Here is a 25465-nt window from a genome sequence, read left to right as displayed (position 1 = left end):
GATCAGCGCTATGCGCCTGCGCACAGCACCATTGGCCGAAATGGGGCGATCAGCGCTGTGCGCCTGCGTACAGCACAATCAGCCATTTTGGGCGATGGTGCTGTGCAGGTTGGCACAGAGCTTAGATGGCTCGTGCAGGCGCACGTGACCGAAGCCCCGCAGCAACGGAGGCGGTGCGGCGGCACCGGCAGCGCTACGGGGGCGGTGTCGAAGCCTCGACAGCGCCCCTATTGGCGTGCGCCCAAAGCAGCATCTTCAGTCGCCTCTACGTTCAACCAGCCCTGACCATAGCTAACATTTGTTAGTACTGCGCAAAACATCTTTATAGAACAAAACCTTATTATTAGACAGTCAAAAATGAAACAAGTGATAGTTCCAGAAGATGAGATATTCAGGTTGTAAGGCAGCCAGCAAGCTACTGAGGTACTGCACAGAACAGCAATGACTAGCACTGCAGTTAATAATGCCACTGAACTCAAGACAAAAGGCTATTAAGTTATTAATGTGATTAAAGGAAAATCTAAAGATATGCAAAACATAATTAGCAACATGGCAACATGGAATATGAAATGCATGAATCAGGGGAAGCTTGACAGAAAACTGGAACACAATCAAATGAAAATCAAAAGAGAAATCGGGTGACATTAATAGTGAAGAAAAATGTAGTAAAAGCAATCAAAGGATGCACTGTGGAATCTAACTGAATAATATCAAGAAGACATCAAGGAAAACCACAATTATATAACCATAATGCAAGTTTATGTTCCAACCACAGAGGCAGAAAAAGAAGAAATTGTAAAAATTTTGCGCTGGTGCCTGTTATGAAATACATAAGTGAAAAACTGAGATGACCTGCATACTTATATTTGATTTAGTTCAGACATGGGATAATAACAATCCAGTGTCTGTGTGTGGGCACCATTACTTCCTTAAAGAACTAGGAGTCAAAACCTCTTTGTAGTCTACTGAAAATTACCCATTGACATATAAGTTTTTTTAAATCATGTCAAAAGCGAACATATTGCAAGCCACTTCTGGTGTGAGAGAATTGGCTGTCTACAGAGACGTTGTCTAGGGGAAGCCCAGATGTGTTACCATCCTGCTGGGAGGCTTCTCTGATGTCTCCACATGGGAAGCTAGGACTGACAGATGGGAGCTCACCCTGTTTCGCGGATTCGAACTGCCAACCTTCAGGTCAGTAGTTCATCCAGCAAAAGGGTTTAACACATTGTGCCACTGCGCCCCAATATATAAGTAGCATCCTATGTATATTCTGCCCACCTCCCACCCCCTTTACCATTAGATTCTCAACTTCAGGCACCAAAATGCCTTTAGTGCTGTTTGCATTTCTACTATGTTACCAACAATCTCAAATAGGTAAGATTTGCACTGACTTTGTACTGTGATAATATTTAAAATCTGCAGGTATTCAGATACTTTTAAACTATGTACCAGTCCCTTGGAATGTAATCATCAGCCAGACAAAATGAATTCTTGGTGCTCTTTCATATGGCTAAAAGACTTGTATGGTAATACTCGGAAAATAAATGACCAAAGGTCAATCACCTCCAAAGTCCACCAGTATTCCCAGTTGGCCATGGTGAATTTGTGTGCCAAGTTTGGTCCAGATTCCTCATTTGCTGGGTTCAGCATTCTCTAAATATGGGTGAACTAAACTCCTGGATGTTAAGGTCAATCACCCCAAACCCTGCCATTATGCAAAGTTGGCCATGTTGGGTCTGTGTGCCAAGTGAGTTCCAGCTTCATTGTTGGTGGGTTCAGAGAGCTCTTAGATTGCAGGTGAACTATATATCCCAGTCCCTACAACTCCTATAAATAATGGTTAATTCTCCCCAAACCTCAATCTTCAGTAGTATGTTCAGTTGCTGATCAATTCCTCTGTTTGCTGTGTGCCATAGAAAAGAATAGGAAAGGGTTAAGGGAGAGGCAGTGGGCGGGGACATCCACACCAATAGAGAGAGAAAGGAACACTGGGGTGTGTTCTCTGTACAAAGGTAAGAGGCCACTACAAACAGAAATATAATCCAATAATATAAATTGTTTTATAGTTTATATTATTGGATTATATTTCTGTTTGTAGTGACCTCTTGCCTTTGTACTTTGGGGAATCCCTTCTCTGTAACGTGCTCTCTGTAACATGCAATGTCCTGGGAGGGAGTGGCTTGGTGGCTCCACAGCACTGGGAACTATAGCCTGTTTGTGGAGGCCCTGTCTGTGTGAGTGGACACCTGTGCCACATATGCACAGACAGATTTCCGCTTTTATTATGTGTAGAGATTTCATCATTTCCCTTCTGTTACTATTGCACTAGCCTTTGCCTAGCCCCTTATAGCTGGTCATGTCCACTTTGTAATTCTGGTCATTGGTATTTGAACCCGTATGATGGAGTAAATCGAACTGGTTTTTAATTTTTGTGGTGTTTTAGTAGGATTGTATGTTTTTGCTTTATGATGTTCAATTTTGTTGTATGGTTCTCCTTTTTGGCAACTGAATGTTTTGCCTTATGTTGGAAATGGCCCTGAGTCTTCTTGGGAAGATATGGCGGTATATAAAGTTTTATTATTTATTTATTTGTTCTTTTTTCTTCAAGATTTTGTGTGATAAAAATAAATTGCACCCACCGCCCAATAATCTATTATTACTGTGGCAGCTTACACAATATTGAAAAAAAAAAGAGAAAAAGCATGCTATTGAAGACGTGGACATAAAAGGATGCTTGCTTGCATAATATAGGCCTGTAAATTAGATGTATAGATTCAAAACTAGAAATATTCACTTGTAGGATTAGTAACAATAAATAATAGTTATTTATATAATGTATGTCTCTACAAAGTGCAAAAGACTGTCAGAACTGTATCTGTTGTTCACACTGCTGGCCAGGAACTGAATTTTGATGGGCAGCTTCAAAGACACTTTTCTTTTTGCTCACAATTCTTTATCATTAAAGTGGATTTTGATCACACAGCCTTTCAAAAAAAGGACTGCTTTTTATTTTGTGTCAAAAGCATTGCATAATAAATAAGTTTAAAAGTAATAAAATAAAGGAATCACAAACAGCTAAATAGTTTTAGACCAAAAGTGGGCAACAGCAATCGCATTGTCCGTAGCTTTAAACAACTCCTCCTCCGTGCATGAGGCAGGGCATTGTGGGCAAGCATACATACAGTATGAGGAATTGTTTGTTCTGCTCCACAGTCACACAAGGTGGAGGATTCCTCCAGGTATTGCCATCTTGCCAGGTTGTCTTTTGATCTGCCCACTCCACTTCTCAGTTTATTTAGGGACTTCCAAGTTGCCCATTTTTGGTTTGCCCCTGGAGGCAGACTCTCATGGGGGGGGGGGGGGGAGCATCCAGTTGGGATGCCTGGTTTAGCTGCCCAGAGGGACACCCTTGCTGTTGCTGTAGGAACATCAAGCGGAGTGGTGGTTCTCATGAAACTCCTCCTTGACTTGAGTCTACTGGGAGGAGGCTGATAGTCATGCAGTGGGTGGCTTTCACAATGTTCGACCTTATTTCTCTAGCCATTAGCAGCAACTTCCCGTTGCACATCGGGGGGGGGGGGGCAATGCCAGCTACTGCTGTCCATATGGCCAACTGATTTCTGACAGTGCAACTAAAAACAACTGTCATATAGAGGAAGAAAATGTGGAGGCAGTGACAGACTTAGTATTTCTAGGTGTGAAAATTACTGCAGATGCAGACTGCAGCCAGGAAATCAGAAGACGTTTACTTCTTGGAAGAAGAGCAATGACCAATCTTGATAAAATAGTGAACAGTAGAGACAGCACACTGGCAATGAAAGTCCACATAGTTAAAGCAATGGTATTCCCTGTAGTAACCTATGGATGCGAGAGCTTGACCATAAGGAAGGCTGAGCGAAGGAAGATAGACACTTTGAACTGTGGGGTTGGAGGAAAATTCTGAGAGTGCCTTGGACCGCAAGAAGATCAAGCCAGTCCACACTCCAAGAAATCAAGCCTGACTGCCCACTGGAGGGAAGGATATTAGAGGCAAAGATGAAATACTTTGGCCACATAATGAGAAGTCAGGAAAGCTTGGAGAAGATAGTGATGCAGGGGAAAATAGAAGGAAAAAAGGAAGAGGGGCCGACCAAGGGCAAGATGGATGGATAGTATACCTGAAGTGACTGACTTGACCTTGAAGAAACTGGGGGTGGCGTGGGCTGGTCCATGTGGTCACGAAGAGTCAGTATTGAGTGAACAAATAAACAACAAAAACTAAACACACTCAGATACACACTTTAAAAAAATCTTATGAAACATGCACATTTCACTCTCCTAAGAATGGGGGGGGGGGGGATTACCTTGAAATTCTGCAACATTTTCCCAATATCTTTCCATGCACTCCTGTTCCATGGAGATATAGCATGGGATAGTTTCAGATAGCAGGTATTTTAAGATATTATGGGTGATGGTGAATTTACTCATCTAATTTGTAAGCTTGAGGGTAGAGCCCGTGTTTTGCTTTTCGAAAGAAGTGAGTTGCTTTGTGAGATAATATCCCACATACATACATGACAAGAGAAAAATCTTTATATCAATGAATCATCTCCAAGACTGCGTTTACCACGCTGAATTTTCCTAAAAATGTCTTTTTGCAAGAGGCGATTTTATAATTGATAATTATTCTCTAGTTTATGTGAAATACAGACTTTCTATCCACTCCAGAAAGCAAGAAGGAATATAGCTACTAGAGCTGCTGTAAGGAGGAGAATCAACCATAATTAAATCTTGTTCATTTCAGTGGATCTGCTCTGATGGACCTATTATATGGAAGTTCCCTAGAGTTGGCCCACAATATGTTAATAATCATTCAAACCATAACATAGTGGCAGAAGTAAAAAAAAAAAAGGAGAATTTCACTGCATTATGTTGTATTATGGCTTCATGTTCATGTGCTTGTATTTACAATTATACTACCACAACAGATAAATAATGTGCATGCAGAGGTTTAATTTCCAGAGAAACTAATAAGGGAGCTGAGATCCAAAGAACAGTGACTCCGGAAGATCCTCCAGCAATATTTAACAAACAATTCCAGAAGATCATTCTCCTCCTATGGCACATTTGGATTTATGGAAAAATCTAGTAACAGAAAAAAAAAACCCATGACCATTTAATGTGATGCATGGAAATATCTGATGATGACTTGTACTTCTGTTGAATTGTTATTTTTTCTGTGCTAAGTATATGATTGTTCTTGTTTTTTATCTTTAAAAATATGCTGTTTAAACCCTTCCCTCCCCTCCCCAGTGACAAGGAACTGGAAAATTGAGACAATTGAGCAATATGCACTCCCATTGCATTTGAGAAACTGCTTGTGCAGGGAAGTATCCTTCAGATGTTTTGAATATTGCTTAAAATGTCTAGTTGTTGGTTGTGTCAGCTGTGATATAAAACATTTGAAGGGACTTAGATTTAGGTCTCAGCAATACCTTTGCTACTTTTTCTTCCGATAGACACAGACACCTGCATGTATGTCCAAGAAAGAAACAGTTCTAAAGCAGCCTGTTTGTTTCTCATTTAGCAGCAAGTAGAGCTTTGAGAAATCCAGATGGCCCTAATTTCAGGGAGCAGGTGCATTGCTTCAGCACTTCTGATCCCTGTGGCCCAGGCATGCAAACTACTTCCACTGGTGTTGATCCCCAGTAGTCCACACATCTGATAGGAACCATGGGGGCAATGTGATTTGCATGGCTGGCTCACTAGTGTTACTGGCAGGTAAGTGTGTCAAAGCATAAATACCTGCTAGTCTGAGAGATGTCACCTACATGTTTGCTGGTATACCAGCACGTTTTATTTTGGAGGTACCCTCTGATTCTTCTTCCTTGTACCCAGGGCATTTCTCAGGATTCTGTAGGTCAAACGAAGGAAGACGAAAATGGAAAGTCATCTCCAATTCCCTACAGTTTCTCCCCTGCAAAAATCAAGATCTTCATTTGCACAAGGGAGAACTCAAGGAGAATTTGGGGAGGAGGGAGGAAACAGAGCAAGGAAAAAGAAAATCGCTTTTCTTTTTTGCAGCAAAGGTTTAAATGTTTGCTTTCTGTATCAGCTCAGCTGCACCTTCGAAACTGCCGTTTCATAAATACAACCGGGACAGCGCAAGCTATAATTTGGAGATAGCAACCGCAGGACATATCTAGATTCGTTTGCACTACTTTAATTAAATACTGCATTATGGCTTGTGACAACTTCATCACTAAAGCGCAAATGAATGTGGAATTAAAGTGTTACTTAGGCTTTCAATATCATCATCTTTTGGGGTCTTTTTGTTTTGTTTTGTCTGCCCGTACCTTTTTTTGTTGTTCCTGCTCTCCATTTCTCAATTTAACAAAGAAAAGAGCCATAAAATCAAGATGTTTGTTCATTTACAGATTGAGCAGGCGTGGAAGAGAAAAAAGGGGAAAAAAGAAGAGGAAAGAAAGGACGAAAAGAAAAACCATAGGCCATTGCTACCTAGCTCTATAGCACACTCTCTTCTGTGGATTCTCAGATAGCAAGAAGAATTCCTTTGATGGGAAATGCTTGAATATTAATTGCAAGTGTGACTCTTATCTTCCAAACCGGGCTTCTTATGAATGATTATTCTCAAGCTGTGGGAGTTTGCCTCTTTTGTGTAATATTTAATAGCCTGCTTTTATTTCTTTATTTGTTTTTAACTTGATTTTCTACCAGTTTGATACCAGAGAACTCTATGGAAATTCATACAAATTTCATTTTGGATCACTGCAAAGGGTGCAGCTTTCCCATTCTCAGGTACCCCTTCTCCCCTCTCCTCCCCCTCTTTTGATCACATCCGGGAAACTTGAAAGGCTAAGCCAAACTTATTTTATTCTCAGCGATGTAAGCCTCGATCCCATCAATCTATCCACTTCTCCCCTAATGAAAAGCCAAGGCCGCGTGTGACATTTTGTGGCACCAAGCACTTTAAATGTTACCAACATCAATCGGGTTTTTAAATGTTAGTCGTGTCTCGCATGGATCGGGAAATGGTTTTATAATTATCTCCTGCTCTCTAAACGAACTGAAAGATTTCTACTGTTGTTGCAGTCGGGTTTTTTCCCCATTCTTTAGCACAGCCAAATGAAATGACAAAGCCATATTTATATTCTAAAGCTCCAGGAGATAAAAAAATAAAGATAAAATGTTAAAGCATAGAAAGTTCTGTAAGAGTGTGCATTCAGCTCTGGCATATTAAAAAGTGTTAAAGAATTTTATGAACAATTTTTGTGGGTGTTTCAACTGAAGTGTAATTGGATTTTACAAAAAAATTCATGTGATACCAATCTGTTCAAAATAACTATCAGAAAAAAGAAAGAGGAAGGGAGGAATAAGGAGCTGTCAAACAATTGTAAAAGTGTTTGTTGCTAAAGGCTTGTGCTGAAGCATATTTTTGAACTCTGCAACCTAAACCAAAATGTTTGTTTCCCGTCACCTTCCTAAGAAATAATCAACATTCTTCAATAATTACTAATGTGAAGCATAAAAGGTTTTCAATGCCAATTTTAAATAGGGTGCCACTGGAAAGCATCTCCCCATAAGTAAACTGGGCAGATTAGCAAAGTAGTTTAGAACTAAATCTTTGTCTAATAAAGGGAGGATTGGTTTTCACCAAGAGCGCCTTGTTATAAACCTGCCTTTTGAAAATGGAAGGAATGTCACATTTAAAGACACAAATTTCCCCGATAATATATTCGAGTGGAAACGCACCGAATCCACTACGACACAGGCATAACTAATAAATTTGCAATATTTCAGCCTCAACAGCCTACAACGGTTCGTTTTAAAGATTTATGCAGTAAAAAATTACTCAGCGATGAATGGAGTTTATTCTGTGCCGGATTGGAAGGTATAAGGAATTAAACTACTGTCTTTAGCAGTGTATTTATTATTACCTCTGTCAAAGAACGAAGGCTTTAACAGCATCCATGATAAATTTCAGCACAAAATAAACAGGGTGGGGGGACTGCACATATGCAAACACATACACATATATATTATATATAAATATCATACACAATATATATTATATATAAACATTGCATGCACCACACACAGGAAAATTCTGTACCCATTTATCTAGTTCCCTTTGCACACTAGATCATTTAGGCTTCCAAACTCAAATAAAGGGACAATTTGAAAATGGAGTGACTGAAACGGAAAGACATTTATTATAAGGGTCAGTATAAAGAACTGTAACATTCGAGAATAAAGGCTGACCCCTTAAATCAAAGGATGCTTCCAGAAATAATGAGCAGCTCCAATATATTCCTATGTGGGAATTTTCACATGCTGTCGGAAGACAGGCAGTAACTCCAACAAGCCTCAATGATACCTGTTAAGAAAGTGGGCTTAGTATTATCCAGGTGAGGAAAATTATCCATTTTGGAATGACAGTTGGGTATTTCCTCTTTGAAGGCTGGAAGAGAACTTGAATGGAAAACACAAGGGCTATTATCAAATCCTAACCCTATATTTCCAGCTCAGTTTGACTTGAAGAAAGCAAGATAAGAACAGCTATTTGCAAATCAGATATTCTGGGATCAAAGGCAGAAAATGCAGATGGATGCGCGCCTTCTCCCCACCCACCAGTTAACAATCCACTGGGAAGATAGCTCCTTAATTTCAGTGCAGCCTTTTACAGTAGATCTCAGATACACATATTGCCCATTCTGCCATCCTGAATGGCAACCGACCTGTACCGATCACCTTTGATCCACAATTCATATTTCAAGATCATGGAATGCTGATTATATTTAAGAGTTTAAGTCTGGTGCTGTCACAATAAGACTCCTAAGAGGATGGGGTTTCTCCTCCAGACTTCCATGCCATCTTATGGGTGAAGTGGGGATTCCAATGAACATTAGTCTTTGAATTACAGAACCAGGTGATGGTAGTCTTTGCAATTTAATTAACAAAGAGCATGCGACTGTGCTTCCCTCTCTCTCTCTCCCTCTCTCTCTCTCTCTCTCTCTGCTGTATTATTTCAACCTGCTTTTGTCTAGCCTTAACATGCTTGTGAGACATATTCTCTAGTACAGTTAAGACTAACAAAACTCTAGATCAAAAGAGAAGATGCTATACAGAAGCCTTGCCAATGTAGATCCTAAAAGTTAGTGTACACCCCTTAAAAAAGCTTGCCCTTTTCACAATCAGAGAAGGGACAGTAATAAGAAGATGGGATTTCCCATGCTATCAACATATTCTTATGGGTGAAATGGAAGGTTAGATTCACAGCAATGAGACTAGAGAATTAAGGAAGAGTATGTGGATCAATTACTTCTAAGAACAAAAGTATGGGACTTCCAAGTGTATGACATAAGCAGTTGAGCTCAACCTCACTGATAATGGTTAAGTTTGTGAATTTTGGAAGCAGGGAAGCCATAATAAATTATGAAGTTATTTTTAAAGTTTTCAGGGAAGTATTGTTAAGTTTGTTGCAGTGAAAACAGTAGTCTTATGGCATCTTAAAGGCTAACATGTTACTTTTGTGTCTTAAACTTTAACCCCCTTAATCCCATTACAGCTCCAATATGCAGGATAGCAAAACATAACAGAATTTAGGGAGGAAGGGGAAAAGTGGCATGGGGAGAGGCAGAGGAACCCTGGTGTGTGTGTGTGTGTGTGTGTGTGTGTGTGTGTGTGTGTTGTGTTACTGGGCAGCGCTAGATTATTACAGGGGTGGAATAGCACACCCAACCCTGCCCTTGCATAACCTTTCTGTCCTTACACAAAACGATGTATAGAAAATTACGTGGGAGGAATGAATTGTCCCAGGGTTTGTTTCTGGATGGCTGGTTCTTGTCTCAGGGTGGAGATGAAGGGGGTTATGTTAAGGAAAGCTTTTTGAAGAGGGGACATGAAGTGGGGAAATAGCCTTAAGCCTGAATTTGACCGGTGTATGACCGTTGCCTTCTAGCTGACCTCAAATTCTATTCCCAGGCCTTTCCCGATTCTATAGTCAGCACAGGGGGCGGGAGGGGGGAGAGGAGGAATGATATGTGGGTTTGAGCGCCAATTGCAAAAATGGCCTTTCGTTGAAACCAAGGATCATTGAGACTTGTGACTCCTTGGCTGCCCCCCATCATCCTCCCCATCCAACACCCTGTCTCTTCCTTCTTTACATTCCCAAAGAAAGACCACTAGATGTCACCCTCCTCCTCCTTTCACTCCAGAGTTTGGAATAAAATTGTATTTTCAAGCAACAGTGGGAATTCATGGGGCTGGAATATTTGGAAGCACGAAGTTGAGTGCTGAACAACAGAAGTATGATAGTACTTAACTGCATTGAACTGCATTATATGTGGCCTCATCTAAACCACCATATAACGCAATTTCAGAATGCAGTTTAATCCAGTTGGATTATATGGCTGCGTAGACTCATATAATCCAGTTCAATGCAGGTAAACTGCATTATGAAACTGCATGATATGGTGTAGATGAGACTTATGTCATATTTAAGGCATTTTAAATGGACACTGGACTGAATCATCAAGATGGAAAAGAGATGAAGCTAATCTGCCTACAAGCAAAGCTGTTGCTCTATTCCAAATCAACAAAATCCAGGATGCTAAATGTCAAAACACTAAGCCAGAACAAATAAGACTTGTTTGTCTTACAAAAGGTATCTGCGGAATAGGAAGCATCAAATATCTCAAGCAGCTGAGCAAAGCTGTATTCACCAATACAATCCAAACTGGCTAATGACCATGTGGGCTACCATGTAATATGTGGAATAACAACTCATGCATAAGGAATTAGACATGAGTAGATGATTGAACCACTCATATTCACAATGAAATTATCTCCCCAGACCCATCTAAGACAGTGTTTCTCAGCCTGTGGGTCCTCAGGTGTTTTGGCCTATAACTCCCAGAAATTCCAGCCAGTTTACCAGCTGTTAAGATTTCTGGGAATTGAAGGCCAAAACATCTGGGGACCCACAGGTTGAGAACCACTGCCTTAGAGGGATCTGAGGAGATACATTTCATTCTGAATATGAGTGTCCTTATACGTGGGGTGTTATTCCACATATTACATAGTAGCCCACCCAAGTATGCAACCATACATAAACTTGGCAGAAAACTATAGCAACCCTGACTCTCTGCTGAACATAATTTTTATCTTGCAAATATTCCAAGCATCTGTCTTGTTTCATTCACAAGTTACACTTTTAAGTATGCACAACTAAAACCCTTTTGGTGTATACTAAAAATATACATATTAAGAGTACTCTTAAGCTTGAAACCCATCAGTAACTGACTATGGAATGACCTGTTAGAAGGGATCTGACAGCTAAATAAGCTGTTGGAATTTAAAATGCACCTGAAGACCTATCTCCTTCAGTAGGCCTACACAGCCAGTTTTAATGTTGGAATCACAGACTTAAAAGTGACTTCAAAACAGAGTTTATTAAAACAAAAGAAAAGGGACGCAGAGAAACTAAAATGTAGTTCCACTGGTCAAAACTCAAAAAACCAAACCAGACCTGGTCCAAAAGGTTAACAGAAAGATGATCCAGATTAACTGGATGCAAAGAGCAACAAGTCAAACAAAGCGCTCTGAGGCAAAACAAAAAGGCACAGTACACAAATGGTTAACAAAAGCGTCGTCAGCCAAAGTCCAGGGTTGAAGCGGGAGAAATCTGAAACACCTTGCTCCAGTGTCCGCAGAAGCAGCATCTTTAGCCAAACTGGTCCAGGTCCAAACTGCAGATCCGAATCCAACACCGAACATGAAACAGGCAACAGCAAGTCTACAAGAATCTTTACCAATGCACATCAACACCTTGCCTTCTGCAAAGACCCCTGAACCCACTTTTATCTACAAACCATCATCAGAAGATGAACTGACCACCGCCCCATCACTATCACCCGCAGCTGCTCCCAGCTCTTCACGTGAATTCCCTTGCCTTTGCCTCCAATTCCTCCATCTCCTGTCAAGACTTAGATCCCCCCAAGACTCAGTTTGATCCCCTGATTGCCAGTCTTCACCCCCAGAGAACCCCATAAAGGTATCACTAGTTGTTGGCACCTCACAAATAGCTTGCACTTCTCTTATCTTAGTCCAATCCATGGTGTCTCCTCCTTCTCCTTCACTCATTGACCCATCATCCCCAGAGAATCTCTCAAATGACTCCTCATCTGTAGGTGCTGTAAGTATGTCCCGGATCCTCTTTCTCTGCTGCTCATCATCAGATTCCTGCTCCCGAGTAACCCTTTTCTCCCTTCTGGCACCCATACTACTGTTCTTAACGTTACTCACAGGCTCTACTACAACATTTAATCATGAATTTTAAACTCACTATATTATATTTATTTTAATATATGCATTTTGTAGAAATACATTTTAATATGTGTATTTTATATAATGCTTATGTGTTTTTAGCTATGTTGTATCCTGACCTGAGCCACAAGGAGAGGCATGTAAGAAATAAAATTATTATTATTATTATTATTATTATTATTATTATTATTATTATTATTATTATTATTTCATACTTCTGCATTCTCCTTTATTAAAAACATAACTCCCAACAGCCCTACCCAGCAGTGGCAACAGTGGGGGTTCATGGGATTTGTAGTCCAATAACATGTGGAAGACCATATATTTCCTATCCTTGATATAGTTACTTTCTTAGTCATGAATCTAAATTATCCACTGGGGCTTCTTAACTCAGGATATTTGTTAGTAAGGTTCTGGTTTGTATCTGATTGAAAAGCACTATTGAACCCCTTCCTTGTATGATACAAATGAATACAAACGACAAGATATCCTAAAAATGTTTTACAGGAATGCACAGTGTAAAGATAATTTCATACTTGGTTATGCTTTCTTAGAGGTTGCATTGGTGTGCCAATCATTTAATAAATGCATGCATGTGTACACTAAGCCCTACCCTACTTCAGACTTAGTCTGTGGAGAACTAATTGTCTATGGTTCAACAAGTGAGCTCAAAGCCAAGGTGTTTACTATACAATCTGTGGCATGACTGTGTAATTCAGCATAACTATGTATCAGTAAGTGTAATTCATCAATTTTCAACTTATGGTTATCCCATGAATTTTACTGGATTTTCTTAGTCAATGAACAGTCAGAGATGAATTGCCATTTTCTTTCCTCTGGCATATCTATCTATCTATCTATCTATCTATCTATCTATCTATCTATCTATCTATCTATCTATCTATCTCCTACAGCACCTGGTATTAGTTGACTGTCTCCCATCTAAATATTAACCAGGGCTAACCCCGTGTAACTGCCAAAATCTGGTGCCTTTAGTTTAAACCAGTCCAGAAATGTATAAAATCTTGGCCAGTTATAAAACATTGACCTCTGAGATACATTAGATCTTGTCACATTGGTATTACCTGGCAGTACTTTGAAATGTTAGATTTTTTGAACTCCAGTTCCTAGATCCCCTTATGCAAAATGGCTGGTTATATCCAGGTAACTTTGTCAAACTCTGTACATGTCACACCGTTGGTGCTTAAAGAAAAAGAATTAGAGACAGTTGTTTAAAAAGATAAACTCAAGGACATCTGGTAATACTAGGGTAAAGCCTGGCTGCCACAGTGGCAAGGTTTGCTACAAGCCCTGTTTGTCATTTAAAAGCACCTGAGGATGCAAACTGGTTCAGGTTGTTGAGCATAACCACCAACTGCTCTTTTAATGGTGCCAGTGAGGATCTCCACAAGAGCATTATTGGTGGTGCCGGAGGTGCATTGAGAGCTCAGCATCTCCATCTTTGCTTTAGCCACTGCGCTAAAAGGGATTGGTTGTTGCTGTTTAAAAGGCCTGGAGTGTACAGAGCACATGGCATCCTGTTACAGACCTTATAGCAACAGTCAGACACCTGCAGGCTACACCTATCCTGGGGCTGTCAATGTCAGTCGAGATCTTAGAGGCTGGGGCTGCTACACCAAGGCTGGGGTTTACAAGAGACAAGATGGTTATGGGCAAAGATGAAAGCCATCTTTCACTCCATCTCTATGAGGGGAATGAATTAGCAGTTGTCTAAGGCTGAATATACGTTTTTGCAGGTTGAGGGTAAGAGGAGAAAAGCATAATGCTGAGGAAAACTAGTAAAATAAAACTAAAAATCATTATCAATACTTTGTATAGGAACATACATACATACATACATGCAAATGCTATGTTCAGGAAAGGACAAAAGTGATCCTTTCACCTCTGCAGAAGTCTACCATATACCATACAGCTGTGGACAAGTCTACATAGGGAACACCAAATGCAGCATTGCCCAAACATGAATCAAGGAACATAAAAGGCACTGTAGACTAATTCAACTAGAGAAGTCAGCCATAGCAGAGCACTTGATAACCCAACCTGGACACAGCATATTATCTGAGAACACAGAAATGCTGGACCACTCTAACAACCACTATGTCAGACTACACAGAGAAGCTATTGAAATCCACAGGCATGTGTACAATTTTAATGGAATGGAGGAAGATGAACAAAATCTGGCTACCAGTATTAAAAAACCCTAAAATCAGGACAGTAAACAAAGAACAACACTCTGAAAACAGGGGAATTCCAGGGCCAGCTAACACCTCCCAACAAAGTATTCCCCCAGGAGGGAAGCAGCCAGGCTTTGAAGCTGCAAGGCTTTTCAAGGCTGATCAAGGTGATTAATTGCTATATTCACACTTCTCTCCAACGGACAAGAGTTCTTTCTCCCATCCTTGACCTTCCACAGATATATAAACCTCACTGACCTAGTTTTCAATACCTCACAACCTCTGAGGATGCCTGCTGTAGATGTGGGTGAAATGTTAGGAGAGAATGCTTCTGGAACATGGCCATATAGCCTGGAAAATTCACAGCAACGCAATATACATATTAATATCCATCTTTCATACTTAGTGTTGCATACAAAATTCAGCATACTGGAAATCAGTGCTTTTATTTTGTTGAAGTGCAGTGTTTCCAGCCCTTGCTGGTAGCAAAGAAATGCTTGCAATTCATGGATGAAAAGTTTTACTAGTTTGGGCTACAGAGTGTAGAAATGGATGCTGCTACAAATTCCTAAGCAGAAACATTTGAACAGCTGTTTGGAAGTAAGTCTCATATTGAACTCAGTGCAGAAAATAAAGCAAAGGAAAGGCATTTGTAATGTGAATAACCATTGTTTCCCCAAAGCTGGGTTTTACACTAGTAAAACTAAACAAAACGACACTGAAGGAAAAGCCACTCGTAGGTAAGAGGCTTCTGCCAATCCTGCTGACTCGGCCAGCAATGCCAGGGCCTGTAGCTAAGACCTTATATATGGAAAGGCTGAGCTTCAAGGCTGAGTCATAATTCCTTGGAGCTCCTCTCTGGAGGATGGATTTCTCGCTTGCCCTGCCTTTATAAAGTCCTCAGACAGCCTGAAATCTAATCAAAGAGCTGAAGCTAAATAAAAGCCATGCTGGATCAGATGGAAAGCCCATAGATCAGGACATGAGTACAGTATCAGCCTGTGAGCATTACATCTTTCCCTTTGGTACAGTGTAAGATAGCTACCAAGTATCCCTTCCTTGGCACCCAAAAACAGCTGCCATGCTACTGGGTTGATAAATCTAAGGATGGAAAGAATATTTCCCTTTATTGTTTCCAAAATTGGTTTTACCGAGACTCAATAAATCTTGTTAAGAAACATAAAATTGTAGCAAGATATTTTTTTTGCAATTTTAATCCAGTATTTTCATATCCTGAAGTGTTTTGGGAAATTATTCTGTGCTGCAGAAATACATATGGTTTTGTCTGTTTTTAGGCAGCTACATGTATTTTTCTAGGCAACCCTGGCACATTACATGGCAAAAACATTATACACAAAAAAACTTCCACAAAAAAGCTATCTCAGATATGGCTATGTGAAAAATTGCCCTTTTCTGTATTTTGGCACAAAACAATTTCTTGCAACACTAAAAGATGGCTGTGTAATAAGTGAGCAGAAATATTTATTTTTTCTACAGCTGTAAGAAAACTGGAGAAGCTATTCATCCTCCTTCCCTACATGATTGAAACAATAGAATATTAACATTTCTAATCAGCCCTTGGTAGAGCCAATATGGTGTAGCAGTTGAGTGATTAGGAATCTAAGAGACCCGAGTTCAAATTCCTACTAAGATTTGGAAACCCACAGGGTGATCATGGGTATGTCATACTCACTCGGCCTCATAGACAACAACAGTAAACTCCTTTAAAGAAATCTTGTTAAGAAAACCCATGATATGACTTTAAGGCACACAACTACAACTAAATCTGTTCTGGATATCAGTCTGAAACTATCCAAGTTGCTAAGCCCTGCATCCAAATAGGTTCAGGGTATTGGAGAGTTCTGTTAAAGTTCAGGCAAAAACCCAGCACAGATTTACTGCTCCATCAACATAAAAGGCTTTAATTCACTTCTTCAGACAATCTGAAGTAGCACTGTGGAAAAGTTTTTTTGATGCCCATCTTAAAACTATTTTCAGTAGGAGGCTCAAATGCACCCTGGTGAATAATATTGGTCAGAATTTAAAAGAGAAGAAGAGTATATTTTTAGCCAGTGTTAGTATCATAATAATTAGAAGCTAAGAGAAGAAACAGAATATGGTGATCAGCTGGTGCTACTTCATAGCAGTACATATTGCTAGATAAAATCAGATACTTGAACATCTACTAGACTTCATCTTGTGATTTGAATTTAAGCACAGATTTCACAACAACAACATTTTGATAGGATTTTAGAGTTTCCTGTGCAATCCCTAATTTTTGTGCTGGTGAAAAGTTCTGGCAAACCTGAAAGCATACACCTTTCTGTCACATACCCTGTTTCCCCTAAAATAAGACATCCCCAGAAAATAAGACCTAGTAGAGGTTTTGGTGAATTGCTAAATATAAGGCTTCCCCCAAAAGTAAGCCCTAGCAAAGTTTTTGTTTGGAAGCATGCCCGAACAGAACACCAGAGCATGCAGGATCGGTAAATGTACGTACCAGAGTGTTGTACATGGAAATAGTGGTAGTAACAAGAAATTCTTGATAGGATTCACAGTTTGTCTGGTTATGCTGGTTTATGATGACAACTACTGTATAGTATATAATAAATGTTCATTTTTTGTTCAACAATAAATGTGAATTCTACTTCATGGAAAAATAAGACATCCCCTGAAATTAAGACCTAGAGCATCTTTGGGAGCAAAAATTAATATAAGACACTGTCTTATTTTTGTGGAAACACGGTAATATTTGTCGTTAATAAAGGTATATAACTCAACTCCACTGGCAATGTTTTTAAATGATACAATACTTTAAAAATGTAAAGCCTAAAACTGACAACACTATATATCACAAGAAAATGCAATTTTGTGATTTGAGTTTCCAAAATATCAACAGGAAAAGCAACTCAGTTTGAAGTGAAATGAAGTATTCATTGTGAAAGGAACTGTCCTCTGCCAATGTGATATTTTTCAGTTAAAAGGAGGCCAAGTAGAATTTCATGCCAGGTTTATACTTAGGAGCAATACAGGAGACTATTTACATGCAATGATACCACTTTGATACAGTAGTCTCGCTTATCTAACCTTCGCTCATCCAACGTTCTGTATTATCCAATGCAGTCTGCCTTTTAGTAGTCAGTGTTCCTGTAGTCAGTATTTTCAATACATTGCAATGTTTTGGTGCTAAATTCATAAATACAATAATTACTACATAACGTTACAGTGTATTGAACTGCTTTTTCTGTCGATTTGTTGTAAAACATGATGTTTTAGTGCTTAATTAGTAAAATCATAACGTAATTTGATGTTTAATAGGCTTTTCCTTAATCCCTCCTTATTATCCAACATTTTCCCGTATCCAACATTCTGCCAGCCTGTTTATGTTGGATAAGTGAAACTCTACTGTACTACTTTTATTACTATGGCTATACCTCATAGAATTCCTGGATTTACAGTTTAGTTAAAGGTCTCCAGCAGATAATTTTCAAAACCAGATGAAACTATAAATTCCAGGGAACCACAGGATATAGCCATGGTTGCCCATGTAATATCAGAGTACTGGAATGGTGCAGTGAAAGAGAATGGGTTTGTTGCTATGCAATATGTGTAACAAGCCACTGGGTGTCACTGGTGAAAGGATCTGTGGCTCCTATATCCAGAGTTCTTTTTCCAAAAGAAACAAAATGCATACAGGATTTGAGGTTGTTTCATGAAATCTGCATTTGACAACAACTAATACAATTTTGCATTTCAGTTCCAGCTAGGATTACATTCTCAATTGGTACTACCTATGATGTTGAAGAGAAAGAATCTGTCTTCTGTTAAAAATATTTTTAGAGTGAAGTTGCAAGGTTTATGCAGCCAGTTTCCCTTGCCACAGTAGTAAGATTGGACAGGTCCTTCCTGCTGGCATTTGAATATCAGCCAAATAACCCTCCCCAACCAAAATCACGTCTCCCCACGGCTGATGCATGAAATGTCAGACAGGACCTTAGCAGCAGACGGCATGCATTCCAAACAACACCAGATGGATTTTTATATTAGCTACTATTTCATGTTCAAGGCACAGCAATTGCACTGCTTTACAAAAAGGGAAGAAGGAAAGAAAAAAATCAACAAAGAAAAAGAAAAGAAAAAGCCAGTCAGCCTCTGCGCCACTGCCACGGTTGCTTCTGTGAGATTAATTCCGCAAAATTAATTGGGACAAGATTGAAAAGGAAATTAAAATGCAGTTGAGTGAACAGGCTTTTCAAACACCTTTTTTCTCAGTCTCCTACCCTCCTTCCATATTCGCATCTATCCCAACCCCCCTTCTACCATGGTTTATCAAGCATCACTTTGCTGTATTGTTATAGGTGAGCTCTGTTGCCACACAAAGTAATTTGTGAAAAGGGAGGCACTCAGGACCAATTGGTTACATGTGAAGAAGTTGTGATGGAGCTCCAATTTTGAGTCACAGAAGAGAGTTAAAACCAGGTCATGTTCTCACGTTGCAGAGGAAAGAACGCAAGTGCAGATGGATCTGCCATAAATGATTCCTGGTGGAGCATTAAACTATATACATAAATTGGTGGTTTAAAGTCTAGTTATAAGGCCTTAAAATAATTATTTTTGAATTTTCAAACAGTAAATGCACTAAATTCCATCTCATTTTAGGTGCTAAGCAGAGTCAGCTCTGGTTAGTACTAGGATGGGAAACCATCAATGAAGACCAAGTGCTGTAGGCTAAGTTTCAGAGGAAAAAACTGACAAAACTCTCTCTGAATATTATTTGCTTAAGAAACCTCTATGAAATTAATGGACTCACTATACGTTAATAGACATATGTTGACACTGCTGCACTAAATCCTTGCAGATATGTGCATTATTCCTCATCAGTAATGCTCTTCTTAAATTTGTTGTTATGTGGTGGGCAAGAAACAATATCTACAGAAGTACTCTTGGAACTGTGTTGTCAAAGGCTTTCATGGCCAAAATCACTGGGTTGCTGGGAGTTTCCCGGGATGTATGCCCATGTACCAGAAGCATTCTCTTCTGATATTTCATCCACATCTATGGCAGGCAACCTCACTATTGGAAACTGTTATTGAGGTTTATATATCTGTGGAAGGTCCAGAATGGGAGAAAGAACTCTTGTCTTCTGGAGGAAAGTGTGAATGTTGCAATTAATCACCTTGATTAGCATTTAATGGCCTTGCATATTCAAGGCCTGGCTGATTCCTGCCTGGGGTAATCCTTTGTTAGGAGGTGTTCGCTGGCCCTGATTGTTTCATATCTGGAATCCCCCTGTTTTCAGAGCATTGTACTTTATTTACTGTCCTGATTTTAGAGTTTTTAACTCCTGGAATTGTTTCTGACTTACGTCAACCAACCATCCAATTTTCTTGGCCAGATCTGTTCAGAGGGTTTCCCTTCACCTTTCTCTGAAGCTGAGATATCATGACTTTCCCAAGCTCAGCCAGTGGGTTTTCATGGCTAAGCAAGGCTTTGAACCCTGGTATTCAGAGTCATAGTCAAATATTCAAACCATACCATGCTGGCTCCCTTCCCATATTACTACATTTACCATTACATCATCTGTAAAGGACCAAAAAGGCTACAGAGTTGGGGCTACTGGCATCCAGACTCTGCGACTCTGCCATTTGTACCAGCAGCTATTTCTACTGCAAACCCTGAAGGCTGTACTCTGTATTCAAGGATGCCACCTAGGTATGGAGGTGGTATGGAGGATGCCACCTCCAGTCTGATGCCTCAAAGGGCCAATCACAGGGCACTGGGTCCTATAAAACCCTAACCACAGAGTCCATTCCAGACAACTAATCTCTAGTGTGAAACACTGTTGTAGCCCTTACTCCCTCACACCTGTCTTATATTCTCTCTATTCGTGGGCAATGGTCTCATTTAACATTCAGTGTCTTTAGGTCTCAAAATCAAACTGCCTGGAGAGTTGGATCCTTGCTTAAGCCTCGTTCATCCACACCTTTAGAAACTTACTGATTTATTCACCTGCACATTTGAAGCACAGAAAGTATTTTGTACCACCATATTCCTTCACCTTGCACTTCCCTGGCCCCTGCCTCACACCTGACCAAGCAGCTCAATTACCCTTGCAATTCCTGAGTGATTTACACACATGCTCAGCCTATTACTGAGACCAACTCTGCTGTGAGGAAAAAAGTTTCCAAAAATAACTTTCTGAGTCTAAGAAGCAGACTAGAGTTTGAAGTGAGAGAGAAAAATAAGATAGAATGGGGTTGATTTAGATCTGTGATTTTTAACCTATTGTAATTTGCAGAATTCTTTCCACGTTCACTTGTATGTTTTGGGGCCATTGTCCATACACAAACGGAATCCCTGGGAAGTATTTCAGGCAGACAATTGATTCATGAAAGAGGCTGGCCAAGCTGACTGGCTAGCTCACTGTTACTCTCTATGAACTGGAACTGCTCTGGAGGAGCCTTCCTAACACGCTGTCCTTCATGATATGAGTTATAGTGCAACACATATGGAGGGTACCATTTTGGAGGAACCCTCCCTAGAACTTGTACTTCTTCTTTGACATTCCTGCTACACCCATCAATCACATTGTTACTGAAGTACAAAAGAAACAATTATATTTTATTTATATATTTTATAAAAACCTCAAAGAATTAAAATTAGCTGTTGGTATCCACTAAGGTATGGTTTCAGATCTCATGAAATTAAAATTTGTGGATACTCCAGTCCCATTGTATAAAATGATAGTTTAGTGGTTTTAAATAAAGAAAATATTATATGTTTCTTCTCTTTCTGCCATAGCAAGGAGCTGTCATTATGTAATCTTTGAAGACTATGCATGTCCTCTCTCCTGTTCTGGAGTACAGCTCTATCCAGGGTTTAAATGCATAAAATTTACCTACCCCATAGCAAAGCTGATAAGTGGGTGTGAACTTGATACATTTGCTATATAAGAGTATTGGAAGAATAAGTGTGGGTCACTAACAGATTGAACAAGCAGAAGAATCCAAACTAAGGATCTCCTTCTACCATTGCTTTACAATATATTTTAACATTAAACAAATTATTATTATTATTTCCTTGAAGAGGAAGAACTCTTTGGTTAAAACATGGCTTGGAAATCAGAATTCATTTGTCAATTCAATTGTCAATTTCACATCTACCTTACTGATGATATATATCAAATCTCCACGCTGGAAGGACAGCTCATCTGGGTGGCTACCAGTACAGTCCCACAGACTTTGATAGTAGTTTGCATAACTTCTTGTGAATCCTTCTATAACCAAACAGAAAGGAAAGGAAGGAGAGACACACAATATTAGGAAATTTTGAAAACAGAGGTCCTTGGGCAATGATCTGAGAGAAACATTCAGGTGGTCTACACATTGCTATAAAGCAGTTGAGAATATTAGCATTTTGACCTGTAATTCATTTTCATAATATGGCCCTGGTATAGTTTGTTGCTTTTCTTTTTCCACTAAACATTTACCAGTTAAAAGAGTCCTTCTTTGCATTTGACATAGGATCTGTCATTTCCATAATATGATCTTCATTTAAGGAGTTATAGTGATGCCAAAGAAATATATTGTGAAAAATATTCTTTATGGCAGTGCATCTCAGACTATCTGATGTGGGAACCAATCAACCAGGCACTGGCACCATATTTTTTTACTCACTGACTACAACTGTTTCTTTTTTTCTTTCCCAGAAACTCTCCAAGCACCCAATGTCTCAGGGACTGGGATTGCTCAAGGGATGACCATGTTTGAGTAATACTGATTGGTGGACAAAACAAAGTTTATTCAAATTTTCCTGTTAATTGGCCAGTATGATAATTTTCAAGTGGTTCATGGAAAAAATGGACATCTGCTGAAAGTACTCTTGGATTTGCACTCACATGGGATTCTAGGAGAAATGGAGAGTCATGGAGCACTCCCAGATTATGAATCTGGAAAAAAAGCAGGAACAAGCCCTTCACCTTCAGGCAGACTCTCTATTGACCAACAGCACTTCAGCCCTGTGGGGGTTTAATATCAACTAATTCACACTCATCCCATCTCAAGCCTATTTACTCAGCCACACCTAATGGCAGATCAAAGAGAAATACTTAAGTTTTATACTGACATGTTTGAGGGTGAAGGCATCCTGTCCAAAAGCAAGCCAAAACCTAGCACTTTCCAGTTATTGGAAAGTATAGGCCAGCCTCTCCCAATTTAGCACACGACAGTGAAAAATAGAAGTACTTGTGAACAGAAGAGGGAATGCAATTTTGAAGTGGATCCTACTCACTTTGTGTTCTGTAAAGTAGGGACAGGGAATAGTATCAGCCTTCCAGACATCGTTGAACTCCAGGCACATCTAAACAGCAGTGAGGGAATTTCAGTTCAACTAGGTCTGGAGGGCCACACTTTGTCCATCCTTGGAGTAAAGTATAGCTTCTGGATCAAATCCTAATTGGATCTTTCCACTCAACCCTCTGCTTTATGGATGGCATCTTATTTGTTTTTCTGAGTGTGATTTAATTCATATGCCTTGCATATTTATCCAATCACATTTTCTCATCCTAAGGGAATGGCAATGACAAACCTCCTCTGAATAAACGGTGCCAACAAAATAAGTATGAGTTGATTTGAAGGCACTTAACACAACTGAAACAACAACAAATCACCATTATCTAGTTTAGTAACTATGCGATTTTGAATCAAAGTTTTGAAAACCTCATTTTTAAGGGAAGGAAGTTGAATTGTGTTTGGCACAAATGCAAATCAATCAGAAGCATGGATAACTATTAGAGTCAGGAAATGAGATCTACTGTAATTTCATTATTTCTTTCTTTTTTTAAAAACTAGCCATTTACCCCGCGTTTAGTTTTTAAAAAAGAGAGATGAGATTAACCTTTTTCCTATAAATCCTGATCTATCAAGATGACGGTATAGATTTCGGAATGTAGACTGACTGCATTGATATGGGTTATAGGGCATTGTAGACTCATGTGATCCAGTTCAATGCAGTTAGTCCATATTCTAGAGCTGGATTGTGGGGCAGTTTAGATCCAGCCTGAGACACATAGGGTACATATACACAGTAGAATGAATGCAACCTGACATGACTTTAGTCTTCTCTGCCAAAGTCTGCTGGTGCCTCACCAAATCACAGATCCCATGACTCAGTAGAATTGAGCCATGATGCTAACGTGCTGTCATGCTGCATTCATTCTGCAGTGCATTCCTGGACACATCTAGTTTTATCTTCTTTCTTCAGAGTATGAGAGATATTTTTCTAGACCAAGGCACCCAGTCTAGAGCTGGGCGTCTTAAACTTTTCCACTTGGGAGCCCTTTTGGCCTGAGAAATTTTTATGTGACTCTAGGTAAATAGGTATATGAAATAGATATACAAACCAAACATTTCTTGGTAATAAATCAGCACTTGCAAGGTTTGCTGAACAGAGTTATTTTCCTTTTTATGAAGTACAGCCGAAGCATCTTCTGCAGACTCCACAGTAAATACTGCATAACAGATTTATGTAAATGTCTAAAACAACCACTAGGTGGCATTTAGAAAAAATAGTTTAAGAAGCTGTGGTCTAGAGTTAGCATGTTGTCAGTTGTATGGTATTTAATGTCTTTTAAATTGGTTTTAATACTTTTAATTATTCATTTTACATATTACTAGGTTTTATTCTATTTTAAAGTTTCTAGATTTTAGGTAGATTGTATTGTTTTCACAGCTTTGAATCTCTTCAAGAGAGAAAAAATAGTATAATAATAATATCTGAAGTATTAAATATCATGTTTTGATTTTGAAAAAAAGCTGACTGTATATATTTCTAAATGTCAGCGAATACACTTCTCCAGCAGCTATAATGATATCTGTCTGTCTTCACTTATTCATCAGATTCTATCCACAAGCTTTCACAGAACTCAGAAATAACACATTATAGGAATTACATGAGCAACAATGAATTGCTGTTTTGCTTTATCAGGAGCAAAATGAGAGTAACGAGAATAAAAAATAACTTATGTATAATGCTGTAAACTTTTCTTTTCTTTGCTGTGTTCATGGTTCACTTCTGAAACACAGCTGGAATTGAAGTAGGATTTTTTTTGACATTTTTCTATTTTAAAAAATTAAATGAAACTATCCTTCCTAGTTAAAAAGTGGATGAACTATTTAAAACTAACAAGGGAAAACAAGAAACAGTGAATTACTTTTAAAAGTAAAGTTCCAAAATGTCTCTTAACAGAACTTTTCTGGACTCATGAGAACTAGAAAGATGCTTCCAAAATATCAAATGTCTCACAAGATAATGAACTGTGTGCATCGGAATACTGAAATACATGCATTAGTAATTTATCTTGTACACAAGGGTATCATAACTACTGTTTCTTTGGCAGGATTTCTAGGGCTCTTTACTAGTGCGTTCCTTAGTTCTTTTTTATTCAGACGTTAGGGCAAATTAATTGCTATTACTGAAGTCTTAGCTATGCTACAGAAGAAGAGATAAATAAAACAAGGGAGGAGGAATGGGTGGACCTGTTTTGATTTGGATGTGAGGGACAAGGACTGATGTGGCCAGTTTGAGATTGTCTAAATATGGGGCATTTATAGAAGCAGATAATGATAGAGCAGGGAGACCACATATCCTGGTAACAGTACTTGAGAGAAAGTAGGTCTGTGTCTTTTGTGTGAGATATTGAAAAGGGAACAAGGGCTGATATGCAAAACTGGGAAGAGAGAACAAAGGAGCTCATGCAGAAAATTAAAAATTTGCTCAGGGCTCAGAAGTTGTGATCTAAAAAAGCATCAAGTGTGGGACTCATTACTAAGCAACCATAAATGGATAGATTCAGGAGTCCCACCACTTTTTCTCTCTTCTGCTTGGATTTTTAATTCCACCACACCTAGCTACTGCTCAAATTTGTGTGCTAAACAACTAAT

The 25465-nt window shown here is 39.2% G+C and overlaps 1 protein-coding gene across 3 annotated transcripts in view; it reads right to left on the bottom strand.

Annotated features, from left to right (window-relative positions):
- Positions 1 to 25465, bottom strand: part of skap1 (src kinase associated phosphoprotein 1) — a 362424-nt gene that overhangs the window by 28112 nt on the left and 308847 nt on the right. For all 3 annotated transcript variants that reach the window (XM_008113483.3, XM_003222615.4, XM_062957013.1), the window contains one exon: positions 21689 to 21801. In XM_008113483.3, coding sequence (XP_008111690.1) covers positions 21689 to 21801 — 113 coding nt within the window. The remainder of the gene's footprint in view (positions 1 to 21688; positions 21802 to 25465) is intronic.

This window comes from Anolis carolinensis, chromosome 6, assembly GCF_035594765.1.
Source record: "Anolis carolinensis isolate JA03-04 chromosome 6, rAnoCar3.1.pri, whole genome shotgun sequence".
NCBI classification, from domain to species: Eukaryota; Metazoa; Chordata; class Lepidosauria; order Squamata; family Dactyloidae; genus Anolis; species Anolis carolinensis.
Note: the sequence above shows the minus strand (reverse complement) of the source record. Positions and strands in the feature narration are given on the sequence as shown.